This window comes from Lagopus leucura, unplaced genomic scaffold, assembly GCF_019238085.1.
Source record: "Lagopus leucura isolate 7727_CA_CO unplaced genomic scaffold, USGS_WTPT01 Super-Scaffold_797, whole genome shotgun sequence".
In the NCBI taxonomy this organism is placed as follows: Eukaryota; Metazoa; Chordata; class Aves; order Galliformes; family Phasianidae; genus Lagopus; species Lagopus leucura.
Window position 1 is genome coordinate 4,242,685 of NW_024962259.1, and position 22,410 is coordinate 4,265,094.

The 22,410-nt window shown below is 46.7% G+C and overlaps 1 protein-coding gene across 2 annotated transcripts in view; it reads right to left on the bottom strand.

Moving 5' to 3' along the window:
- ABCC3 (ATP binding cassette subfamily C member 3) overlaps nucleotides 1-22,410 on the bottom strand; it is a 42,726-nt gene extending 20,316 nt beyond the window's left edge. For both annotated transcript variants that reach the window (XM_042865141.1, XM_042865142.1), the window contains exons 1-8: nucleotides 22,307-22,410; nucleotides 11,252-11,428; nucleotides 10,232-10,357; nucleotides 9,249-9,383; nucleotides 7,535-7,660; nucleotides 6,708-6,769; nucleotides 5,389-5,520; nucleotides 1,901-2,119 (exon numbers count right to left, since the gene is read on the bottom strand). In XM_042865141.1, the coding sequence (XP_042721075.1) occupies nucleotides 1,901-2,119; nucleotides 5,389-5,520; nucleotides 6,708-6,769; nucleotides 7,535-7,660; nucleotides 9,249-9,383; nucleotides 10,232-10,357; nucleotides 11,252-11,428; nucleotides 22,307-22,336 (1,007 nt within the window). In that variant the 5' untranslated portion in view covers nucleotides 22,337-22,410. The remainder of the gene's footprint in view (nucleotides 1-1,900; nucleotides 2,120-5,388; nucleotides 5,521-6,707; nucleotides 6,770-7,534; nucleotides 7,661-9,248; nucleotides 9,384-10,231; nucleotides 10,358-11,251; nucleotides 11,429-22,306) is intronic.

The following is a 22,410-nucleotide window of genomic DNA, read 5'->3' on the forward strand; positions in this document are numbered from 1 at the left end:
GGATTAAACAGAGGGCTCAGTGTCGGGCAGCCCCACAGGGTTGGTGGTGAGTGGCAGGATGCAGCAGGGCAGTGCAGCAAAGCATGCAGAATCAGCTTCCCACCCAGTCCCAACTCAAACCTCTGCCTGGGGTGCTTCCCCCAAAAATCTGGATTAAAGGACGTCTTCCTGGATGGATGCGTGGAAAATTCTGCACTCCACTTCTTGGTAACACGGCAGCAGCACTAAAGTGGCTTCACCATCTTTTATTAATTAGCCTTTTCTTACTATTTGTAGCTGCTCTCCCTGCAAGGCCTGAACAGCTGCCATACAACAAGCAAGTGGAGCAATGCATTGCAACGTGCAGCTTTCTCAAAAATCACACTTGTGATTGCAGACTACTGCCCAAAGAACAGAATTTTCAGAGTAGGAGAGGAAATGATTTGGTTCCACCGTTCAAATAACCAGCAGGGGGGAAATAACACTTAGAGAAACACAGCCCCAAATCCTTGCTTTAGAAACAGGAGGTTGCTGCAGCTTTCTTTCAGTCTGAGATCTTCCCCTTGCACACCATTCACTCATGCTCTAACTGGACTGCTTCAGAAAAAAAGCAACAAACTTTCTAAAAGATTACTGAATCTCAGGGAACACAAAACTTTTACATGCAGCCCACCAGACAGCCGTGGCTTTTCCATTCTCTCTTACCAGCAACTTCCACAACTGCAGGAGTGCAGACCTGAGCAGAAATCCCCCCTTTATATGTCTTGAGACATCACTGACAACATATCCAGGAATTTATGCACATTTGAGAATTCCCCACGTTAGATTACATCTAACACGCTCTCAGAAGGAAGCCAGCTGCCTCCTCACTGGGGACACTGGAAGAAGACAGACTGCAAGCTATTAATGTCACTGTATTGGGCTCTTCTGACCCTCTTCTCAGCCAGTCTCTGGGTACAGAGGTACCACAACCAGCCACAGAACAAGATGGTCTCAGAACACATCTCCAACACTGCTATTATTTTAAGAGCCACTCATATAGGAACAGAGCCTCTCATTCCCCCTTCCCCACACCCACAGCCCCCTTCCAGCTCCGTTCCTCTCTCATGCACCAACAGCACAATGCACCTTTGCACAGATGTAGACACAGCTGGTGGATAGAAAGTCACTGCTGCTCTGAGATGCTGCTATTTCCACTGTTCTGTTCTTCTCAGCTAATGGTTACCTGGTGATGTTCTTACCTCCAGACTACCATTAACAGAGAGAAAAGTGGGGATCATGCAGACTGAAGTGCAGATGTTGCTTGTATAGGGAGAATTTGAGGACGTAATTTTTGACAATATTTTCTCCCTTTTTTCTCATTTTTTTTTCTTTTTTAATTTTCATTTTATCCCCAAATTTACTGAATCTGTGTATCACACATTCTTCTCACTGTGTATTGCTAAAAATGCACAAACTCATCTAGAAGCTCCAAAATCCATCTCAGATGATAGCACAGTCAAAGCATGGCATTCTCGAGCACCACGCTTCATTTGTACTGTCACACTACAGCTGCCACCACCACCAACTCATGTGGGTATCAGATGTACAGACTGCTGGATTCAGCTCTACTTCGATTTCACAAATGATCTTTTAGAACTGGGAAGAAATTGCTTTGGACTGCTTGCTGCATGGCACCACAGGTACCATGCAATCCAAAGCTGTTGGTGATGGGTGATTTACGAATCTTTCATTTCAAAGGAACGTGCCCAATTTGCAGCTTGGTCCACATTTGCAGCTCCTGTCTGAGGCATTTCATTGGGGAACTTAAACACGCAGCACCGTGAGGGAAACGAGTTATGCATTGCAAAAATGAATACTGCTTGCCAAAGCCAAGCCTCCATAGGGATTGCACATAGAAACTGCTCTCACAGAAACCAACCTTAGCAGCTGAGGGTTGACAAAAGAAAGTAGGTCCTGTATGAGCTTGAAGAAGGAGCTGATTAAGAAGTACGGCCCGAAGGTCCTTATCAAAGCCTTGAGGAAGGAAGGCTTCCTACTGTGCCTCTTGTCCCTGATCAGAACTTCTGCTTCCTCTGGGCCATCAGCAACATGATTCAGTGCATGGTTAGATTTCTTCCTGTATGTCACATCTTCTTTCCTAGGGGAACAAACCAAACAGTCAGAGACGCTGACCATGTGAACATCACTGCCCTCTGCATGCAGCACGAACATCTAAGCAAGGAAAGCCAGCTCTTCTGCAAAGGTCTTTGAGAATAACCAACGAAAAATCCACCCCAAAGGCACATGTTGCTCTCCAGGGCTCCACGAGGGGCTTCTAAAAGCATCTCTTGCGTTTAGGTACCTGACTTCTGTTGCTTATCAGTACAGATTGAGTGCTCTGGAAAACAACTTCCACCATGAATTGTTCTCAATGAGCAGCCTAGCAGCTTTTCTATCAGAAAGCACCAAATCACTGTTAATTCCTGGGGACCTAGAGAATAATCCCATGAATGGCAGCCAGGAAGTTTAAATCCAAGCGGAACAACAAGAAGGAAATTAGAGTCCGAGACACGTAAGCCTTCTAAGAAGGGACAGAAGGAAAAGAGACCCTAGAAACAGGCAAGACGTATAAAAAGACACTTGAAAAATTACTTGAAAGCACTACCAAGTGTGGTTGGATTTATGATTCTTCTCAAAGAGCATGCAGATTGTTTTGGAGCTGGCTGGCTACAGAGCCTAATAATTCCAACAGCCTGTGAGTGTTCCAAACGACCACTGCGGCTAACAGTCCAGGCAGAAACTGGTTCACATCATTTCAGAGGAAGAAATGTGCAAATCCTCATTTCTTTGCAGCACAGTCTGAGGGTGGGATTGGGGACCAAAACCAGACAAAAAATCTGTTTTCTCTTTCAGATGAGAACAAGCAGCTTCACCTTCATTCTTCCAGATCAAACCTAGAGAGTTTATGAGCAAAGCTTTATTTTCTGGCAACCAGGCCATTAAACTCACTGAAGGAGAAACAAGACTACTTGCCTCTGGCTTTGTGCTATAAAAAATAGTCAGCTAACAGCAATGCAATAGTTCTCTTGCAGCAAAAATCCCACAGGAAATACACTCCTGATGTTTACTACGGGTAGTTAGGTGAGGTCAGGGCTTCAGCACTGTACGCCTGGTTGCACCCAGTTCTTTCTCAAAGCAAAAGCCGCGTGCTTAGCTTCTAGGAATTACAGCTTGCTAGACAATACATGCTGATTATCCCACGTGAAACATACAGATCTCTCTCTGGTAATAACAAGGCTTCAAATCATCACTGTCCAAAAGCAGAAGGTAACCAAAATGAGGCTACATGGGTTCCAGCACACCCTCACGCTTCCAGCTCCACAGCAGTGCAGTAGGAGAGCAAGCAGAGCTTTCAGCCACGCAGCCAAAGCAGCAAAAGCAAAGGGAAAACACTGCCAGCGTGCTTCACTGCCTCCAGTATCACCTGTAACAGTGATCTGAATCTACACCAGCTGAAACCCATACTGAGCTCTCCTGTAACTCATTAGCAGAGAATCAATTATTAGCAATTACTTAGCAGTATTTCACGACAGTGGTTTGCAAGAGAACTGTGAAGCAACGAGCAAAAGAAGTTTAGTAGGTTAAGGAGATACGGGAACGTGATAATCATTACAATTAAGTAAATCTGAAGAAGGTAGCTTGCAACTGATTAAATTTTTGAAGTAAATGATTACCATGTACACTGCTGATACCTTCTGTGATACTTTCTACACATGCACAACTGATTCAGTGCTTTCATGCCATAAAACCTTGCTAATCAAAGTTTAAAAGAAAAAAAAAGAAGCCTTTCCAATGGCTTCCAGCCCATGGCTGCCCATGCAGCTTTAACACAGAGTAACTGAGAACATCCACTTAGAAATGAAGAAAACCACACGGTTTTTAGAGTTACTTGAAACCCAGCAATCTACAGAACAGTGATCTGCTTTAGTGCTGCTCTTTTTCCCACCCGAGAATGATTAACACAGTCTCCACTGCATTTTACCTGAGCTTAACACAGGCAGAACGCGGGGCTGAATGCACCGCCAACTGGCCGCAGCCTACATGAAAACCCTCCAGAACACAAGGACAAATCCCCAGGAACGGTTTCTGGTTTTCCAGAAGAAGTTTTCCTGGACCTGGGTGCTTCCACGCAGCGGATGTGCTCTTACTATGGGAAGGCCTGGGGGTGCAGTTTATCCCTGTACAGCAAAGACCAGAACCAGAACCCAGACCATGTGTGTTATTCCACACCATAAAACTAGAGACATTAAGGAAGCAAAAAGCAGAAAAGTAAAACCACAACCACAGCACATGCAGAGCACGAGTGGACGAGCTGCTGGTGTTAGTGCTGGAAACCTTTCAGATTTTAGCTGCAAAGTAGAACTCTTCACAGCACGTTGAGCCTTGCCAAGAAGCTTATGACTTTCCTCATTTTATCACAGAAGGGTCTTTCCAATTTGGCACGGATACGCACTGAAAATAACAGAGGAAAGCCTCCATACGGAGGAGAAATCTCCACAATGAAAGGAAATGGAAGCACAGGCATCCCCCTCACTGCCATTTTTCATCTCTAACACTGTTGGCCCATCTCTTTGTTTGGAGACGATTTGGACACTGACCAGTGGGAGAAGGAAATGCAGCTGCAGAACAAATGACTTCTTAAGATTAGGCTGGAACAGAACATGTAGCAAAAAGGATATCCTCTCCAGCATGGATGTAACTATATGCAAATTCTGACCCTCATTCTATTTCCACAGGAGTCAAAGGGAGTTTTGCTGCTCACCTCTGAGGCAACAAGAGCAGGGGGGTCTCAGCCCCAAGAGGGACGTCCCTCTCCCTACACTCTCTCTTCACACGCTGGGAAATCATCGTTTTCTTCTTTCTTGGAAGTGCAGAACTGTTTACTGCTAAGAGCCTTAAGGTTAAAATTAATCTCAGGTGAAAACCTCACAACAGCGATAATAAAGCTCTCCTTCTGATCCGTGGTGCCCAAAAGCTGTGTTCCAACGTGCCCAGGAGGGATGCAGTTACAGGGTCAGACATTCACCAGCCCAGTAACGAAAGTTATTCACTTTCTGCACTCCAGCCAACTCACCACCTTCCATTTATTCTTCTTCAGCCCTTCTGCACACCATAAACGACACCATCTGCCCGCGCATACTTGAAGCACCCAGCAATAAAACGTGCAGGTTGTGCACGAGCCCCAGAGGGCTGCTGCCTGCCTCTGCCTAGACATCTTTAAAAAGCAAATCTGACCATTAATATTAATAAGGAACAGATGGAAATAGAGGTAGATGTCGCGTTCACTCGGCTTGTTTTCAGCTGAACAGCTCGTTAGCGCTGAATCGACTCATCAATCTCCATTTGCAGAATTGCTGGATTACTTACTGTTTACACTCTGCTTTTTCTTTGTCCCATTCTCTACTCAGTTTTTGTACGATGTTTTTTGAAATATCGTCTTTGTTCAGTGACCACAAATCCTTATCTTCAAGAGGCCTTTTGTAACCAAGAATTGCAAAGCTGCAAATGCAAAGAAAAACGTCCAACTCAGTTTGGCTGGCAGCGCCTCATGAACTGCAACTAACGCTGGGAGTGGGCAGCTCACAGAACTAAGAGGTGTATACACAGAAAAAAAGAAAAAAAAAAGGAAAAACAGTGATAATCATGCCTGTATTTCCCTTTATTCCTTACCTTGATGTTTGCAGTTAAGGAAAGAACACTGTGTAATTCTGATTACATGCATTTGACTGAAAATATCACTTTAGAAAAAAAGGGCAATAAAAAACAACATCCGGAAGCATTTGAATTAAACTGTGATGTGAAATGAAAACAGTGAAAATTCAGAGGTAAAAATAACCGAAATGAACTGCCAGGGACAAATGAAATGCAAAAGGGCAGCTCACAAAAGCTGAAGGAAAAGTAAATTTCTCTCTCCAAACACATGAAAGTTACAAATCCTCAACTCTAAGGGACATTTTGCCAAGAGATACAAACATCTCATTGCCAAAAACCCCTACGGCAAAGCATTTAGAACTCTGAAAATTCAGAAGGATCTCACTTTCACTAGAAAGAATTTTACGAGGCTGTGGCCCCAGGACAGTGAAGGTACGGAGATACAGGGTGAGGATCTCAGAACTCTCCACCACTCTGAAAAAGCTGGGTCTCATCACGACCTTCAGCATCGATTCGCTTCTTTATCACAGAGTGGAAAAAAACCCAGTCCCATATTTGCCTCTTCAGCTCACATCCCAGAGCACGGCAGTCTCAACAGTTGGTAGCAATCATTTGAATATATAACCCAATTTCCTCATGCAAAGAAAATGTGCTCGTAACAAAAGCATTCACCCGTGAGCCCCAAAAGGAAGCCGTGCATCTCAGGCACATGAAAAGTTTCCAGTATTTTCTTCTCGTGCTACACAGTTCTGAGTGTTGTTTCAGGTAACGCTGCAGCACAGCCAGGCTGTCTGTGCTCGCAGTCTTGGCAACTGCTGCCACTGATCTGCAGGTAAGATTGGGCAGCGCGAGCTCTCCAAAAGTGGTCTGCAAACGTTCATGTTCTGAAAGTGCTGACAGTGCTGTCATGAGAGAACACCCAACGTCAGCTACTTGAAGGGGAAAAGCCCCCACGTGGGCAACTCTGTACAACACATATCACAAATAGAGCTGATGGCTGTCAGCTGTCCAACGCGCCGAAGAGAGAAGCTCACCTTGTAAACCACCAGAATGTCAGTCTTGAGAGAAAGCCCGAAGTCAACTCTGGAGAGGGGTTCTGCAGTGCAGTTATGCAGGAAGAAGATTAAATCAAGACAATAGGAAATGAGTCTCCACATTACAAGTACGTACCTAAGTTCTAATGAGACATAAATTGATCCCTATCATTTCCCAAGTCGGGCAGATCACCTCTCATCTCCACAGAGCTCTTAATACACTGCCTTCAGGCCACACTTACATAAAGCAAAACGTCATTTTACAGTTTCCGAAACGTTGATCCAAAAAAAGAAAACGGACTCAACTTCTCTCTCAGCTCAGTTTGAGCACAAGTGCAATTACAGAGACCATTTTATGAACTGGAGAAGAAATCTGACCTGTGACACCACTGGTATCTCCTGTTATCCACGGTTCTTTTCATACCCATTCTCAGTACATATAGAACTGGTTTATTGAGTCAACCCTTTGAGAGTTCAACTAACTCTAAAGGAATATTAAGCAAGTAGAAAACAATCTCAAAAAAAAAACATAACGGTCCTGGAATAATTAATACTGAGCTTTAGTTTTCATAAATTACTTTATGAAGCAGTAAGTAGGAGGGATGCTTTGTCTGTATAGATTTTGGTCATTACTGGTGGCACACATAATAGAAGAAGGCTTCAAATCCCAATACAACTCTCCTTACACGTTGTTTCTTAAGGGGGATCACCAGCCACAGCGAGAATCTCAGTGACACTCAAAGCTTTTTTCAGTTACAAATATTCTCCATGGAACTCTCAAGGCACGATACAGTAAAACACACATAGAGCAAAATAGAAGTACTTACAGGGTCTGTTCTGGCAGAGGAAAAGAATGGAGGCTTTTCTTTAAAACACGAAAGGGTCAACTCAATGATCAGCAAAACAAAATAGATGTAAAACGTGGCAGACCTGAACCTCTCATTTACATGGTTCTGAAGGGAAAAAAAAACACAGCAAATAGGTTTTACTGTATTTCCCACCACAACACACACCGACTGTTTCAGGATCTGTTAGCACTTCCTTTCTTCCCCCACAGCTGAATGCTGCACAGCAGTTGCTAGCAGGAATTATCTTACAACAGTATGCATGTGCTCTGAAGCACCTCGGTAAATGCTTATCTCCACGTTGCTTTTCATTAAATTCTGTCAACTTCAAAGTGCTCATGCACCTTCACTGCATGCCGACACCCCCTGGAATCAGGGGCTACATGACATCCTTTCAAATTACCTCCAGGGGTTCTTGTGAGATTATGTCACATGGGAACTGTCAACCCAGATCAGAGAACATCCATCTACTTTTTACAGGCAGTCAATGTCAAATGCTTTCAGAAGAAATGAGAAAACACTGCACTGTAAAATATCAGTTCCATCTGCTGCAGACGTGTCCTTTCCCACCCATGTGAGTCTGCAGTTGACTTAAAACTTCTCGCTGGGAGGGTATATCCCCCATGCAGCTCTTTCATAACCTCACGTGGTTGTGAATGCTCTCATTGTTCCCTTAAAACCTTTGGTCCTGAGGTGTAACAGAAAGAATCTTTCATCCTCAGCAGTTGTAAGAAGAGGAGGGATGCTGCCCACACACATTCTAGGACTCCGTCCTCATAATTTTAAGTTGATTAAGGGATCAGCCACTGATAGTCCATTATCTGCACTTAATCACCAGTACTACAGTTTTAAAATTGATTTGAAATGATGCACAAGAAGGTCTCAGCAGGGCTGCAAGCACCTCCCAAGGAAGCCCTGCACAGACTGTCCTCTAAGGTTTAATTCCGCCCCCACTGGAATATTTACAACAGTTGGACACAGCAAGATCCTTGGGAAAAGGATAATGCTACTAGTGGTAATAAATAAACAAGCAGTGTATTAAATTCACCAACAGAACCAGCAATGATTTAGAATCACTTTCACTGAGGAGCAATCACCTTAATGTTTTCCAAATACTCCCTTTGATGATCTAATCACTGAGACAGCCTTTGCCCTGCTTAATGAAATCTGCTTCTTGGAAAAACATAACAGCATCCTTAGTGTGGGAGATCCAGCTACGCTTTCAGAACAGCCCAGGTTTCTTTCCTCTTGTTTATTTACAGCCACAGTCGGAGAGAAAATGCTGTCCTCACCACAGCGTGTGCTAACAAAAAGGCCTAAGGAGTCGTATGACATGGTCACACCGTCTGAACAAAAAAGGAAGGAATGGGGGACTTAACAACAAAAAGGGAAGAGAAGGGAAACAGACAGTGAGAGCCTGTTCTTATATGTGTGTGTGCATATGCAGGTGTTGGTACAGCCCTCAGATGTCTAACAGGTTTCCAGTGCACCCTCAGGTTCAGAAAAATCCGTATTTGGCACTGCATGAGAAACCCCTCAAGTTAGACAAGTCTGAGTCGAGACACTGGAACCAAATTCCTCTTCCTGGCACAAGCCAGGTTCAGATCTGACTCCAAGCGAGGTGATTTGTTCCCTCGCCAGAGATGTTAATACTGTATTTCTTGCTCTCCACGTGCTAACAAGGATGGCAAGTTACCTGTGTTGTAGTCATGATCTTAGACCGGAACGGCCCCACGGCACAGAGCACAGACAAAAACCAGAAGACAATGAGCACTCCAGAGGACTGGACTCCTTTCAGTCTTTCGTACTGAATCAGCAGTGTAGCTAACAGCTGTGAAAAGCAAGCACAGAACACATGAACACAGCCCCGTCCCACTGCTCCCCTCATTCACGCTCGCGCTGGCAGCAGGACTGTGAAGGCAGGTCCTGTCACACCTCCACACGGCGTGGTGACAAAACTCCCTCTGTCCAAGGGAGGCACGGAATAACTTTGTGAAATACTTTGGTTCCACCATTTTCAGAGCCCCTGCTACAGAATCTGATTTTCAAACCAGGCTTTGTACCAAGGGCCATACACAATGAAGTATTAACTGCAAATATATTAAGCAAATTTAAGACCTGTTATTTCTCCTATCCAGATGGACAACCATAAGATGTCTAGAAAACAGCATTAAAAAATATATTAATCTTACCAAGGGGATAAAAAACTTAATGGGCAGATTTTACAAGCTTGATTTTTCACATAACAGTCCCACGTCTGTTTGCTCTTAGGCAAATAAAATTTGGTTTCTGTTTCACGGAGGAACAGCCAGCAAATAAGAGAGAGAGTCTGACAAAGTCCAACGCAACACTGAGCAACGCACAAGCCAAACTCAATCATATCTCCCTGCTTCATACCCACATTCTCTCCACACTTGGATCACAAGCCTGGAGAAACAGATAAGAGCAAGGCAGAACAACTCTCCACTATAAACATTTCAATTTACGTAGGCGAGTCTGCAGGAGAGACACATCTGTAATCTGTGGTCTTTTTGATTGGCAAAATCTGCCTCAGTAATCTGAGTACTGATTCAGTTACGAGAGCACAGGATAAGACAATAAATGCAAAGGAACCTCCTTCCTCCCTCATCCATGTAAGAGTTTTCCTATCAGCCACCATAAATAGAAACAGCTACAAACCACAGTGATGCCGACGACCAACGGAGTCACAAAATAGACTGGTGGTGGTGTTCTGCTCTGCAGGAGCTCGTGGAAAGAGTAGAAGAGATCTGCCCAGCTCACACACCACAGCAGGACACCAAACAGCTGCAAGCAAACAGAAACACCATTTGGTGAATTCATCTCCAGGGGGAATCAGGACTAGCAAAACCATTATGTTCACAGATGCCCAGCAAGACAAAGCTGTGTAAAGAGAACAACGCTGCTACAGCTGCATTTAGGCTAATGGAACTGTCTCACTGCACTCAGACCAAGGATCCAGCCTCAACTGTTTTGCAAAGGACGCACAAACACAGCTAAGAGAAAGATTAAAGTAGTCACCTTTTAGGTTATTTCTTTTTGTCTCCCCACACTATTCAGTTTTAACTGGAAACACAGGCAGCATCCTGATTAAAGGCAGGCACGGTCAGAAGCAGATGCCTGGAATTTTTCTCTGGGATAACCCAGTTCTCTCATGGCCAATGGAAAGGACTTGTTTGCTTTCCTTGCACCTCGTCATTTCTAAACCAGAGGCACCGCTGACATCAGCCACCTCTTAGGCACAAGATACTGATGAAAACACACAGCTATGAAGTGGGTGTAGTGGCTTGAAAAAACACCTCCCTGTGCAGATTTTCACAACGAGATGAAGTTTTCACTACAGCTACCTTCAGGTCTTTGCTTGGCAGCTTTGAGTGGTGAAGCATCACAGTGTCGGCCCACCGTGGAGATGAATTCTCTTCTGCAGAATAATAAAGTCTTCATCCTACCCAGAAAGGTGTGCTTGTGGGATTTCCTGCCAGGTGAGCTATCCTTTGCAATGCCCCCTCGGAGATTCGGACGTACGCTGCTGTTTCCTCTAAAAGCGCTCTTCAGTCTCCCCGTAAACCAGAAAGAATTTTGTTTAAGCCCCACCTTCAGCACCTGCTTTAGCACTGAACTGAGTGTGAACTCACAAACTCAAACCTGCCCATCACTTGTGGAGCACTGCAGAGATCTTACCGTCTTGAACCTGCTCAACATGGACAGCACAATGTACCCTCTTTTAGAGCGCTTCAGGTACAGAAGATAAAAGGGTAATGCAGTCCAGAGATAAATACTAGGGATCCACGCCAGGATGGTGTTCTGGAAACATGGCGTGAAGTCTGGATTGTCGGTGTGGATTGAAAGATTTGCATCCTGGAAAAAAAAAAAAAGGAGACATCAATTGACAGATAGGCAGAAGCTCCACCAACTGGAAAACCTGCTTGAAGCTGTCCAAAAACAGCGATTCTGACAACTTGGGGTTAATCTGCAATCATAAAAGCTCAAACCACAGTTATGAATACTGGGCAAAAGCTTAAAAGGGAAAAAAAACAAACCACTGCAAAAGACACAAAAACTTCTGCCCTCCTGTGTCTCAGAGCCAGCCCTCCATTCTGCAGCACACACATGTGCTGTTTAAGCCTTGCTTTGCTAAGGCCTGGTTACAGGTAATGGATACCATCACATTTCTCCAGGATTCCCAGCCTGGACTGCAGCACCTGAACAAGGGCTTTCACTCCAGCCGAAATCCTGGACTCGAAAACTCATCCAGCAAGCATAGCCAGCGCTGGAGCAAACAAACAGATTTCGAGAACAAGTGCATGCCTATCCAGAAAGAAACCTGCACTTCTCATTCCATTAGAAATTTCATCCTTCTTCCTTATGTGCCTCTAATGACCATTAGTTCCTTGTTCTGAACAAAGGCAAAAGGAATACACTGAATATGTAAGAGGAGCATGGATTTCTCAAAGACATTGCTAGCAATGCTCTTCGCCCGTGACCCAGAGCACACGACTCTCCTGCGACTTGTAGCAAAGGATTTGAATGCACCACATCCAAACACACAGCTACAAGAGTTCAAACTAAAATAGAAATTTCAGTGCAGCTCAGGGAACTTGTTTTGAATCAAACCTATTAGAAATTCACAACTCGTGTTTTGCCGTCTGACGTGTCATCTTCAATCTGGTAGATAAATACTGACTTGCAGGAAATTACTTTCCTGTATCAGTGACAAGCAAGTGATGAAGCTAAGGTGTGCCTGAATCACAGATATCTCTGCACTAGGATCACTGTACCGAATTCAGGGCAGGTAGGAGCTCTCAGCAGACATCTGTTTCAGTCAAGCCTCCCCAGCCCTTAGAAATGACGGAGTGAACACTCCAAATGTACATGCTGAGGAAGTATTTCCAGGCCTGCTTGTGCCAACACAAACAAAAAGATCAAATGCTGACAGCAACAGCTAATTTTAGGAGAACCGAAGCTTCATAGTGTGCTCGCAGCCCTTAATCTTGGCAGTGGCCGCTGAAAGGGCCGTGTATCACTGCTTCAGCCCACTTAAGACACTTAAGAGGAGCTCCTAAGCATAATGAAACGACAGCCTTGGCAGCACCCAGCACGGCCTGGCTGAACTGTAACAGCTTTGTCACTCAGTGCTTCAGCTTTGGCACAAACAAAAAGTGGATGGCAGAGAGCTCTGGAAGCAGCACAGACACAGAGCTGTTGGCTGTGCACCTGAGCTGTACCCTTAGTGCCCCAGACCAGCAGCTCTCCGGCCCAGGAGTGGTTCCTTTTGAGGCACACGAGCATCCAGGGGAAGAAAAAATGCTTTCATTTCCTACCCAGTTTTGCCCAGACCCTGGGGAAACTTCAGCCTTGAATCAACACCAAACAGGCAGCTATACTGCAATGCAAATACAAGATCAAAACCAAACAGAACTGCAGCCTCGGATTCAAACTATTTCTGTTCTCTTCCAATGAGAAGGTCCCTGGTGGCTACAGAGCAGATAAGGTTTAAAAGCATCTTTTTAACAGGATGAGCTCACCAGCAGCTACCTGCCTGGAGCAGGGATGCCCTCTGCAAGGCTGCAGCTGAAAGGCTCCCAGTTCTAAATCTGGCACTTGTCCACTCTCGTTTATTTAACAAAATGCTCATTTCCTCTTTAAATTACACGTGCTTTAGCAATGTCTTAAGCATGTTTGCAATCCCACTCTTTTTGCTTGCTGGAAAACATCCTGGGAAAAGGAAAGCTGAAGGATAGCAATAGCTGGGCACAGAATTAAATGAGGATTCTGTTTACAAGAACATTCATTGAAAAAAAAAAGAAAAGAAAAGAAAAGAAAAAGAAAGCACTCTTAATTTAAACCTTTCCTATCGGACCAGAATGCTCAGAAATGGTTTTCTGTCTGACAGCCACTGAGAAACTGCCCCAGATGTCCATTAACTCCAGGCTGAACACAAGCTGGCTATTGTATCTGAGACACAGACTGCACGGCTGCCAAGCCACTTTAAGGCTTGCATTAACTCTTACTTAAACTAGGCAAAGGACTTGAATTGTTGAGCGTAAAAATACAAATGGCCAGGAAACAAAAATTCTGTCGTTAAAAATAAATAAACAATCAGATTTGAAAATTCAGCTGAATTATCCCCAGGAACGAAAGAGGAACCCATTCAAAAGCACACGGAAGCACAGCTGGCCCCACGGCTGCTCCAGATCCTGCGCGGGTGAGGAGGCACTGAGTGCAGGGCAGGGAGCTGCACGCTGCTGCTCCGCTCGTGTTCTCCCAGGGGCTCTGGCAGGGGACGGTGCCCAAAGCACTGCAGTAGCAGAGTTCCATACAAATCACTTGCTCCCAAGCCCGGACTGCAGAGGACGAGGCTGCCACGTATACTCCACACTGCAGGGGCTCTGCTGAGTTATTGTCTTTTTTTAATCTGGGAATTTGAAAGCTGCCTTTCTTACCAAGCTGGAGCTGCTCTCATGGAGCTGCTATAAATGAATGCTCCAGAAGCGTACGCTCCAACACTCCAGCAGCCACTCCAACGTGAAGCCACACACTGGGTCGGGACATGACATGAAGTTTCAAGGCCATCTATCCTGACAAACCAGTTAAACGTTGCTAAATACCCTTCAATCAGCAGTCGGGTTATAGGACTCCACCCTGGAGAACAAACACCAGCAGTGGGGGCCAAGGGGACCAGCTCTGGGACTCCTGCCATTCCAGCTCCTGCCCTCCCCTGCCTTTGCCTGTCCTGCACTCTGCCCCAGTAAGCAGAACAGGTGAGATGCTGATGGCAGCCAGCCCTGCCTGCAGGCAGGAACCCCCACTGCGTGCCACTGCGTTGCAGGGCTTTCTTCAGGTTTGCTGCTGAAAGAGTTGCTATCCAACTTCAGCATATTAGACACGCGACTCCTCAGCTCACAGCTCTGTGCTGCAAGATTAGAGGTCCTCGATACAGCTCCCCAGCAGGTCAGGGCTCTCCTGGGGCCAGAAAGCTATCATCAGTAGAGCATTCTGCTGATCAGTTAAGAACAGCACTTACACAGCCCTTGCAGCAGCCCTCCATCGTACCCACAGCTCCAGCCACAGTCCCTGTGTAAGTGTGACCCCTGTGCAGTCGGGCTGACGTGCAGATGACCAGCTATACCCTTAACCTCAATTTAAAGGATGGTATTCAACAGGGAAAGTTCTGAGCAACATTAAATCTGCTCTAGTGCTTAGTATTTCCTATTACGCTTTCCCCTCTGGAAAAGAACACCACTCTTGAAAAAACCATTCTTAAAACTGATAATGCCTACAAGGGAAAGAACGGAACAAAGCAATATATCTTGGGCTTCTTGCACATCACCCCTTACAGCCTTCAAAGAAAGAGAGGAACAAACCACCTAAAGCCAGGCTGAAAAACAGAAGCAGAGAGATTTCTGCCCATCCCTTTCCCAAGCTCCAACAGTGATATTAAGACAAAGACAAGTAGTGGCTCTGGTCCTGGTTTTAAGTCCAAATCAGCTCCTACTGTCCAGAGAAGTGTAAAATCAAAGTGCCTTACACAGGTTTATGCCAGCCCTCAGCTGCTGCCGCGGTCCTGCTGCCCACACAGCTCACAACAGAGAGCTTCCAGCCCTTGGGAAGGCTTCCACCTTCTGTACCCAAACAGTTATCTTCACCGAGCGGAAAAAATAATCTGTGTTTTTTTCCAAGAATTCTATATAGCAGGAAGAACTGCAGAAGTGAGGGAAAACACAAAATCATTCTTTATCTGATGGGAAGGTGAAGGCTGCTGTGCTGATGTCATTCACACCACACACAAGGTTAACACGTGTCGTGCCACTGATTGTCTGCTGCTTATCGCTGGTCGGAAGGTTATTTAAGATTAAAAAGGAGATTGGAAAGCTGACTGCAAAGATACGCAGGCAAATGGAAATGAATAACTGAAACTCTTCCCTGCAGCAAATAAAGATGAAATGGTGCCTCTTGTAGAAGTGACTGACGGTGAGAACTCCAATGCAGACAAGTCTCCCTGCCCTCCACATCCCACCCGTGAGTCCCACCTGCACAGCCTGGCAGAGAAACCCCGATGGCCTCCTCCCCAGCACAAGGCCTGCTCCAAACACAGCAGAATTATCAGGGCTCCTGCTCAGCCACAGCACAGGCTGTGTGTGTGCTATCTCAGCCCTGCTGCCTCCCCTCCCACTTCCAGCTGTTATCCACCCCTCTCTTTGCTCCTTGCTGCTAAGATCCTCAGCCCTCACTTGAGAGCACAGACGCAAGCAAGCTCCCTGCTCCACTTCTGCGCAAGGCTGCCAGTTTCAAACAGTCTTTTCAGAGCAAGATCATCCATTTACGTCTCCAAAGGAACAGTTTCACCCTTATGCACAGAAAGAGTGAACACTTTGTTCGTGTGAAGCAGCTGTTGCACAGCTCAACTCCTTCATGTGCCACACAAACCTTTTTTCCTTTTCAAACGGGACACAAGGTAAGGATGTTCTTCACTGCAACACTGGAGCAATTCTGCCTGGGGCTGAAAGCAGTGAGGGTTAAACAGTACTGCAATAACCAGGAAGAGCTTTTTTTTGTTGTTTACAAAACATTGCAATATCTATCCATGTTAGTGCAGCACCACTGCCACATGTGGCACCATGGTGAGGAAACGCTGCTCACACCCTTCCGACTCGTTTCTCTTCCCTTCTCCTTTAAGGGGAGGTTGCCCATCAGTGCTGCAAAGCCAAAAAATCCAAAGAGAAAATAAAAGATGGGATCAGGTGAGTGTGCAGCAGAGCCCTCCTGGAATGCTGCTCTTGCCCAACGAATGGCACGCACAGCTTCCACCCAACACCAGCGAAACAATGTGAGCGTAAAGTTTAACACTTGATTTTCAACACTTGTAAATCCCATATTTCTGAAAGAACTGTGTTTATCCATGATCTGTACAAACATCCTGTGAGTGAATCCGCCCAGCAAGTGCTGACTGGAAGAGGAGCACCGATGGTAAAGAACTGCTGTGAGGCAGCAGCGGCTCCACTGCAAAATGCTCCCAGGAAATGCACTGCAAATATCCCACAGAGGCAGGGCTGCACAGCGCCACACAGAGCTTCCATCTGGAAAGCAAATTTTTGGAAGTCACCAACACGTAAGCAGGGGGAACCATCTCTGCACTGGGGTGGGAGGAAAAAAAGGGAAAAAAATACAGATAAAATAGCATTGCAACATATGGATATTACTACCAGTACCAAATTTCCATTAGACAGCTTAATATTGGTTAATCTGTTTCTCCAGAAGACATCTTGCTTTTTCAGAGGAGACAAAAGCCCAAAGTTTCTAAATGCTTTTTGTTCTGCTCTCATTCCCCTCTCTGCAATAGAAACCAACATCCAGAACACGGAGCATTTTTTGCTTTGACTTCCCCACATTTCCAAGTGTACTAAAAGGGCAAAGCAAAAAAGGAAGAAATAGACACTAGTAACAGGAAGGGGGGATTCCAGGAGCCATCAGTCAGCTGGGGTCAAAAGGAGAGGGGCTGAGCAAGAAATGATGACCACGCATTGTTTAATTGCGTAAGCATCAAATGCGTTTCTGTGCTCTCAAAAAGCTCAGAAAAGAAAAATGAATTGCTTCTGAAACAGAATGACATTGCAATTGGAAACAACTCCTGTGAAATATTTTTTGTCCTCCCCTTCCGTCATTCCCCACCGCGCTCCGGTTCAAAGCCTTGTGACGCCAGCACGTGTTGTCACCACCGAGGATCCCAGCCTTCCTGTGCCACGGCTGCCCCAGGCACCAGGGGACGAGCTGCCAGCTCCAGGCACAGCGCTGCCAGCCTGGCACACAGATGTGTCCCCTGGCAGACTGCTGGCTGCCTGCCCGCTCTGCTATAACGTGATGGGTAATGGCCCGTCAAACCACAGCCCTGCCGGGAGACAAACGGCCATGAGCTCACTGGAAAAATATTAACCATTCCATAGCTTTCTCAAATGAGGGGTTTGTTTTTTTTAATGACATTTTAAACAGTAAGAGCCTTTTCATTTTAATATATTACAAACGCACGTAGAAAGGAAAGGGATCTTCAGCGGCATAGCAATTTGTACAGCAGGTGGGAGAGCCCCATCCTGAAATGCTTTAGACTCTTAACCGCAATCATTAAAGCAGCTCCACTCCAAGGATCTCCTCAGAAAGCCATACTTTGTCCCATCTCTCACTCCCATGCAGCTCCCAAGCCCTGGACTCCTCTGCCTGCTCATCTGCTGGCCACATCACTGCAGAACTGCCACCAGGGAGGAGCAGCTGGGCTGAAAGCTGAAGAACCTACTGGACCTCGGGATCTGCTTCAGGCACCGAGTCCCCCTGCGGGGCTCAAGTTGCAGCCCAAGCACAAGGAGCCCTCACCAACCTCCAGCAGGCTTCCAGCCCCACAGCACCTGCTCCCCCTCAAGGCATCCTCCGCTTTTCCTGCCCCAAGCTCCAAGAAGCACAAGGGAAGGAAGGAGGGGCAGCGCCTGCTGTCCAAAAAGCCTTTGGGAAGCACTGCCCACAACGCAGGCAGACTGCCTGACCTGCCAGCGCGCTGCTTTGAAGAAAATGGCAAATGCTGATTTCCTATAAAAACACGAGCAATCACATTTACACACTGTACTGAAATGAATGTCATTCTCATGAGCTTCATTAATTGACACTGTCATTGAAGGATGCCATAAATTATTGACATGGCAGCTTTCACTGGTGCTGTTTTGCTCACAAGTTTCAAACGCAGACTTCGTCTTTCCCAGACAGATTTGAAGACAGCCTGTCCTTTACAGAGAAGGATAACAGCTCCTTGCTAACACTCCAGATCTAAGGACAAATATTTATACTGCTGTTAACACTGCAGAATTAGATGCCCACATCCTTTACTAACAGCTTTGTTCCAAGTCAGATCAAGAATCCTAACACCCTTTGAGGATTTAAGTTTGAGTGCTTAATTGCTTTTTCAGGATGAAGAATTGAGGATGCTATCAACAGAACCACCCTCAGTCAGAGTAACTTCACAGACCAGGTGCCTGAAGAGACCACTCCAGTTACCTATTTGAATCTCTCAGGTAGTACAAGACAGAACACAGGTAACTGATGTGACAGTTTGTGGTTTATGTAAGTGGGACTCTGTTATCTCAAAGTGGGTACAGTAAACAACGATCACGTGGAGATCTGTATCACCTTGAAGGATCTATAAATGTTGTTGTTCATCACAGCACAGCAGAAGCTGACAGATAAAGAAGAGCTGCTGTGGACCAGGCTGCCCTGCTGCCGAGTCCTCTCACCTGCTGCTGCTGCAACCAGCCTCGCTGATACTGCAACAGCAGAACTGAAATGCCATGTTTTAATATTCATTCAGGGCCACACAACAAAAGGTTTGGTGGGGTTTTTTCTTATTTTTTAAGATGAAGTTATGCATGTGTTCCAAGCAGTACTTTTTTGGCATCTCCCTTGAAAGAAGCATTTTTCTCCTCCCACACCTACCCTAAGTCATCTTGAAATAAAAAAAGAGGAAAAAACCCACATTTAAGCGTGGCACACGAGGAAGCAAGGAGGGAAACCAGGCAGAGAGGAGAAGTGCAGTGCTCTGAGCCAGGGGAGCTGCATTTCCAGGGAGCAGCACGACCTGCAGCCCAAACCCTCCAAAATGTCATAGAATGACTCAGACCAAAGGACTGTACGCAAAGGCAGAGGTTGATGGGGTGCCTGTGCTCCCATATAGCAGGCAATTTGGAGGTGTTGTTTACTTTAGAAAATTGCTGCAATTTCCTGTAGAATTACTCAAGAGTCTGTGGATGAAGAATGAGACAGCACTTCTCGTGGGACAGACGCCTGTCAGGAGGGCAAGGCACACGCACAGCTGGGGAGGCTGGGAGCTGTGGGCCAAGCAGGGCCAAAGGGGCCCGGACCTCATTGTCAGCGACCAGAAGTCACGGCCTCTCACTTGAGGCACCGCATCGCTTTGTGCTCCCATTTCCTCTTTATGCTGATAAAAATAAAGGACAGAAGCTGCTGTTCCAGCCTGGGCGCAGACTGCAGTGTTCATGCAGCCCATCATCGCAGCAACCCCTGAGCACCGCACAGCACCGAGCGCTTTGCCTTCACAACACTCACACAACCATTTCGCACCCGCAGCCTCTGAGCCACGGGCAGGCAGCGCGCCTTTACAATGGAAAGCAATCTGGTTTTCTAAGCTCGTGTTGCTTCTTTGGCCAAAATTCACATTTCCAACGGAATTCTCCTTAAGAGAGCACTGCATTCACCTCTGAGAGGAACCGCTCACGTTGTACGTAAGCATGAAGGTGAGTAACTCTGCAGTGTCTGCTTCTGCAGGACAGATCTGCGCCACGGTAATTGCCCCAGCATTCCAGCAGTGAGTGTGTGACACAATAAAACAGGAGGCAATTGTGGACAACAGCAAATAGGACGCTATCACACGCACCTCTTCCCAACAGCATTCAGAACGGGAACATTGCCAGGAAATATTAACCATTAACTGCGGATGCTTAACTGAAGAATATCGAGCATTTCTAAGTGTGACGAGATTGCCCACGCTGCAAATGAAGTTCTAGTTGTTTCTTTCATACGTGGAATAGCCTGGATTTGCGTTGGTGACTTGCTGACTGCGTGTTCAACAGGTGAAGCAGTAGCTAGAAGGCACTTCTAATGTGACCTACAGTGTTTTCTGCAGTTTCTTATTTCCAAATTGGGTTGAACAGGAAATTATTTTGCCTCTGTGCAAGCACAAAAGCCAACCCTCACATTCCCAGCAAAAACCCCCGCCTTGCAGAAGGTCCTGAATCCTTAACGCTTCCGGTAAGCCCAACATGCCAAGATCAATCAATTTCTGTTAAAGGCTGATTGAGCTCAACCTAAACATCTCTGTGGGCTAATTCTGAGCTGTTTGGTTTTGATCCTGACCTCCCCTCAATAGAACACTGTCACAGAGAGTTTAAACTTCAAAACAAATAAATGTTTGAATTGGAAGACCAAGTTTCCTCTTGCTCTGAACAGGTTCAAAATTGACATCAGTACATTACTCAGCTTCCAAAAACACCCGAAGTCAACTGGTCAAAATGTGGGGAAAGAACCTAAGTTCACCAGCCATGAAAAAGCAAACATTATTACTGGTTCATGTTTTATCAGTCCTGATCTGCACCACAAGGCTGAACACCCTCAGCACACACGCACAGTAAGTGCCTTTCGTCACCTTCTGCCCTCTTCAAGCAGATACAGCAACGTCTAAATTTATGAGCATTCTGCCCATTATTCAGCATCAGCTCACCGCACTGTAATTAATGTCAAACACTGCACTGCGAGGCACCAGCAACAAGTCTGACCTCTGTCCTTGGGTACTCTTCCCTGCGGACCAAAATCCAGGTACACAGACTAAGACGATGATAAATCAAAAGGTAACCTGGCTAAAACGTGTTTCTATTGCAGGAGTAACTGGAATAAAGGACCGTGTCTTCGAGGCATGGAATCACATTGAGCTGAATGATCACAGCAACCAGAATATTTTATCAAAAGAACACAACACATCCTGTTGCATCTCAAGCTGCTGTTGGACTTGGATGCAGCAATGATGGGGAAGACGTAGCCAGAACAGTCCCACCCAGCCCTGAGATTACAAGACAAGCTGAACACTGCCAAAACCCAGTGAAGTGTGACTGCGCTCCTACAGCGAGTGCTGAAGGGACAAATTGTGCAGTCGGTGAGCAGTGCTCCCCAAAGGAAGTCCCCCATGTGCCTCAGGGCACATTACCTTTCCATCACTTCCTGCAAATCTAGCATCAAACATCTAGCATCTGGCAACGTCCCAGAGGAGGTACTGCCCTGAGGACAGCATGAGACAGCTCAGCTCAGCACAGGGTACAGAATGACACCTCCATACACTGCACAGCTACAGGCTGCACAGCTGCAGGAACGCTTTGCATGAGCACAGCAGGAGCTGGCTGGAGGGCTCAGGATGCAGCAGCACCGCCAGCACAGCCCCACGTGAAGGTGAGAGGAGCTCCTGTGGCAGCCGGCAGCAGCAAGCAGCAGTCTGCCTGCGCTCGTTCCTGCTCTGTGTGTACAGTAAAAGTGAGATGAAAATAAGACTTGTTTGAGCAAGCTCACCCGTACCCACCGCGTGTACCAGTGAGTGCGTGAAGCGCTTGAAAGCAAACCTGAGATGGAACAAAAACCAAATCAATGGGCTTAAGGCAATTCAAAAGTAACTTTGAGACAGATCTGGAGCGAGGACGAGTTCCGTGGAGGCAAAGCTCCGCAGCAGGACCCGCAGCCAGCTGTGAGCGCTGCTCTGCAACAGCTTCCTCGCAGTGACCACACGCGTCCATCATCAGCCATCCTTCATTCATCCGGACTTCACTCAAAAAGTCCGTGCGGGGAAAAGCAGCCCGCAGAGCGGGGAGGGGCGGCGGGCAGCGGAGCGGCAGCTCCTGTAGTGTTCCTGTAAAGCTCCCGTAAAGTTCCCGTAAAGTTCCCGTAAAACTTCCGCTCGCCCCGCGCACCGTCCCGCACGCCGCTCACAGCTCCATGCAGCGCTGCCGGCCCGGCGCCCTCCCAACGCCTCCGCGGCCCGCGACCACCCTGGGCAGAACAAAGCGCGGCCCGGCGGGGAGGAGCGGCCGCCCCGCAGCGCGGCTCGGTGCGTGCGGAGCCGGCACATCGGGCGGGACCCGCAGCGGAGCGCCCGGCCGATTTCTCCTTCAAAGGGAGCGGGACGGGCGGCACCGCGCTGCTTACCCAGAAGCGGGACCCGCAGAACGCTTCCATGGCTGCAGCGGAGCGGAATGGAACGGAATGGAACGGAACCTCCTCTGGGCCGCGCCAGGCAGCGGGAGCGGGCG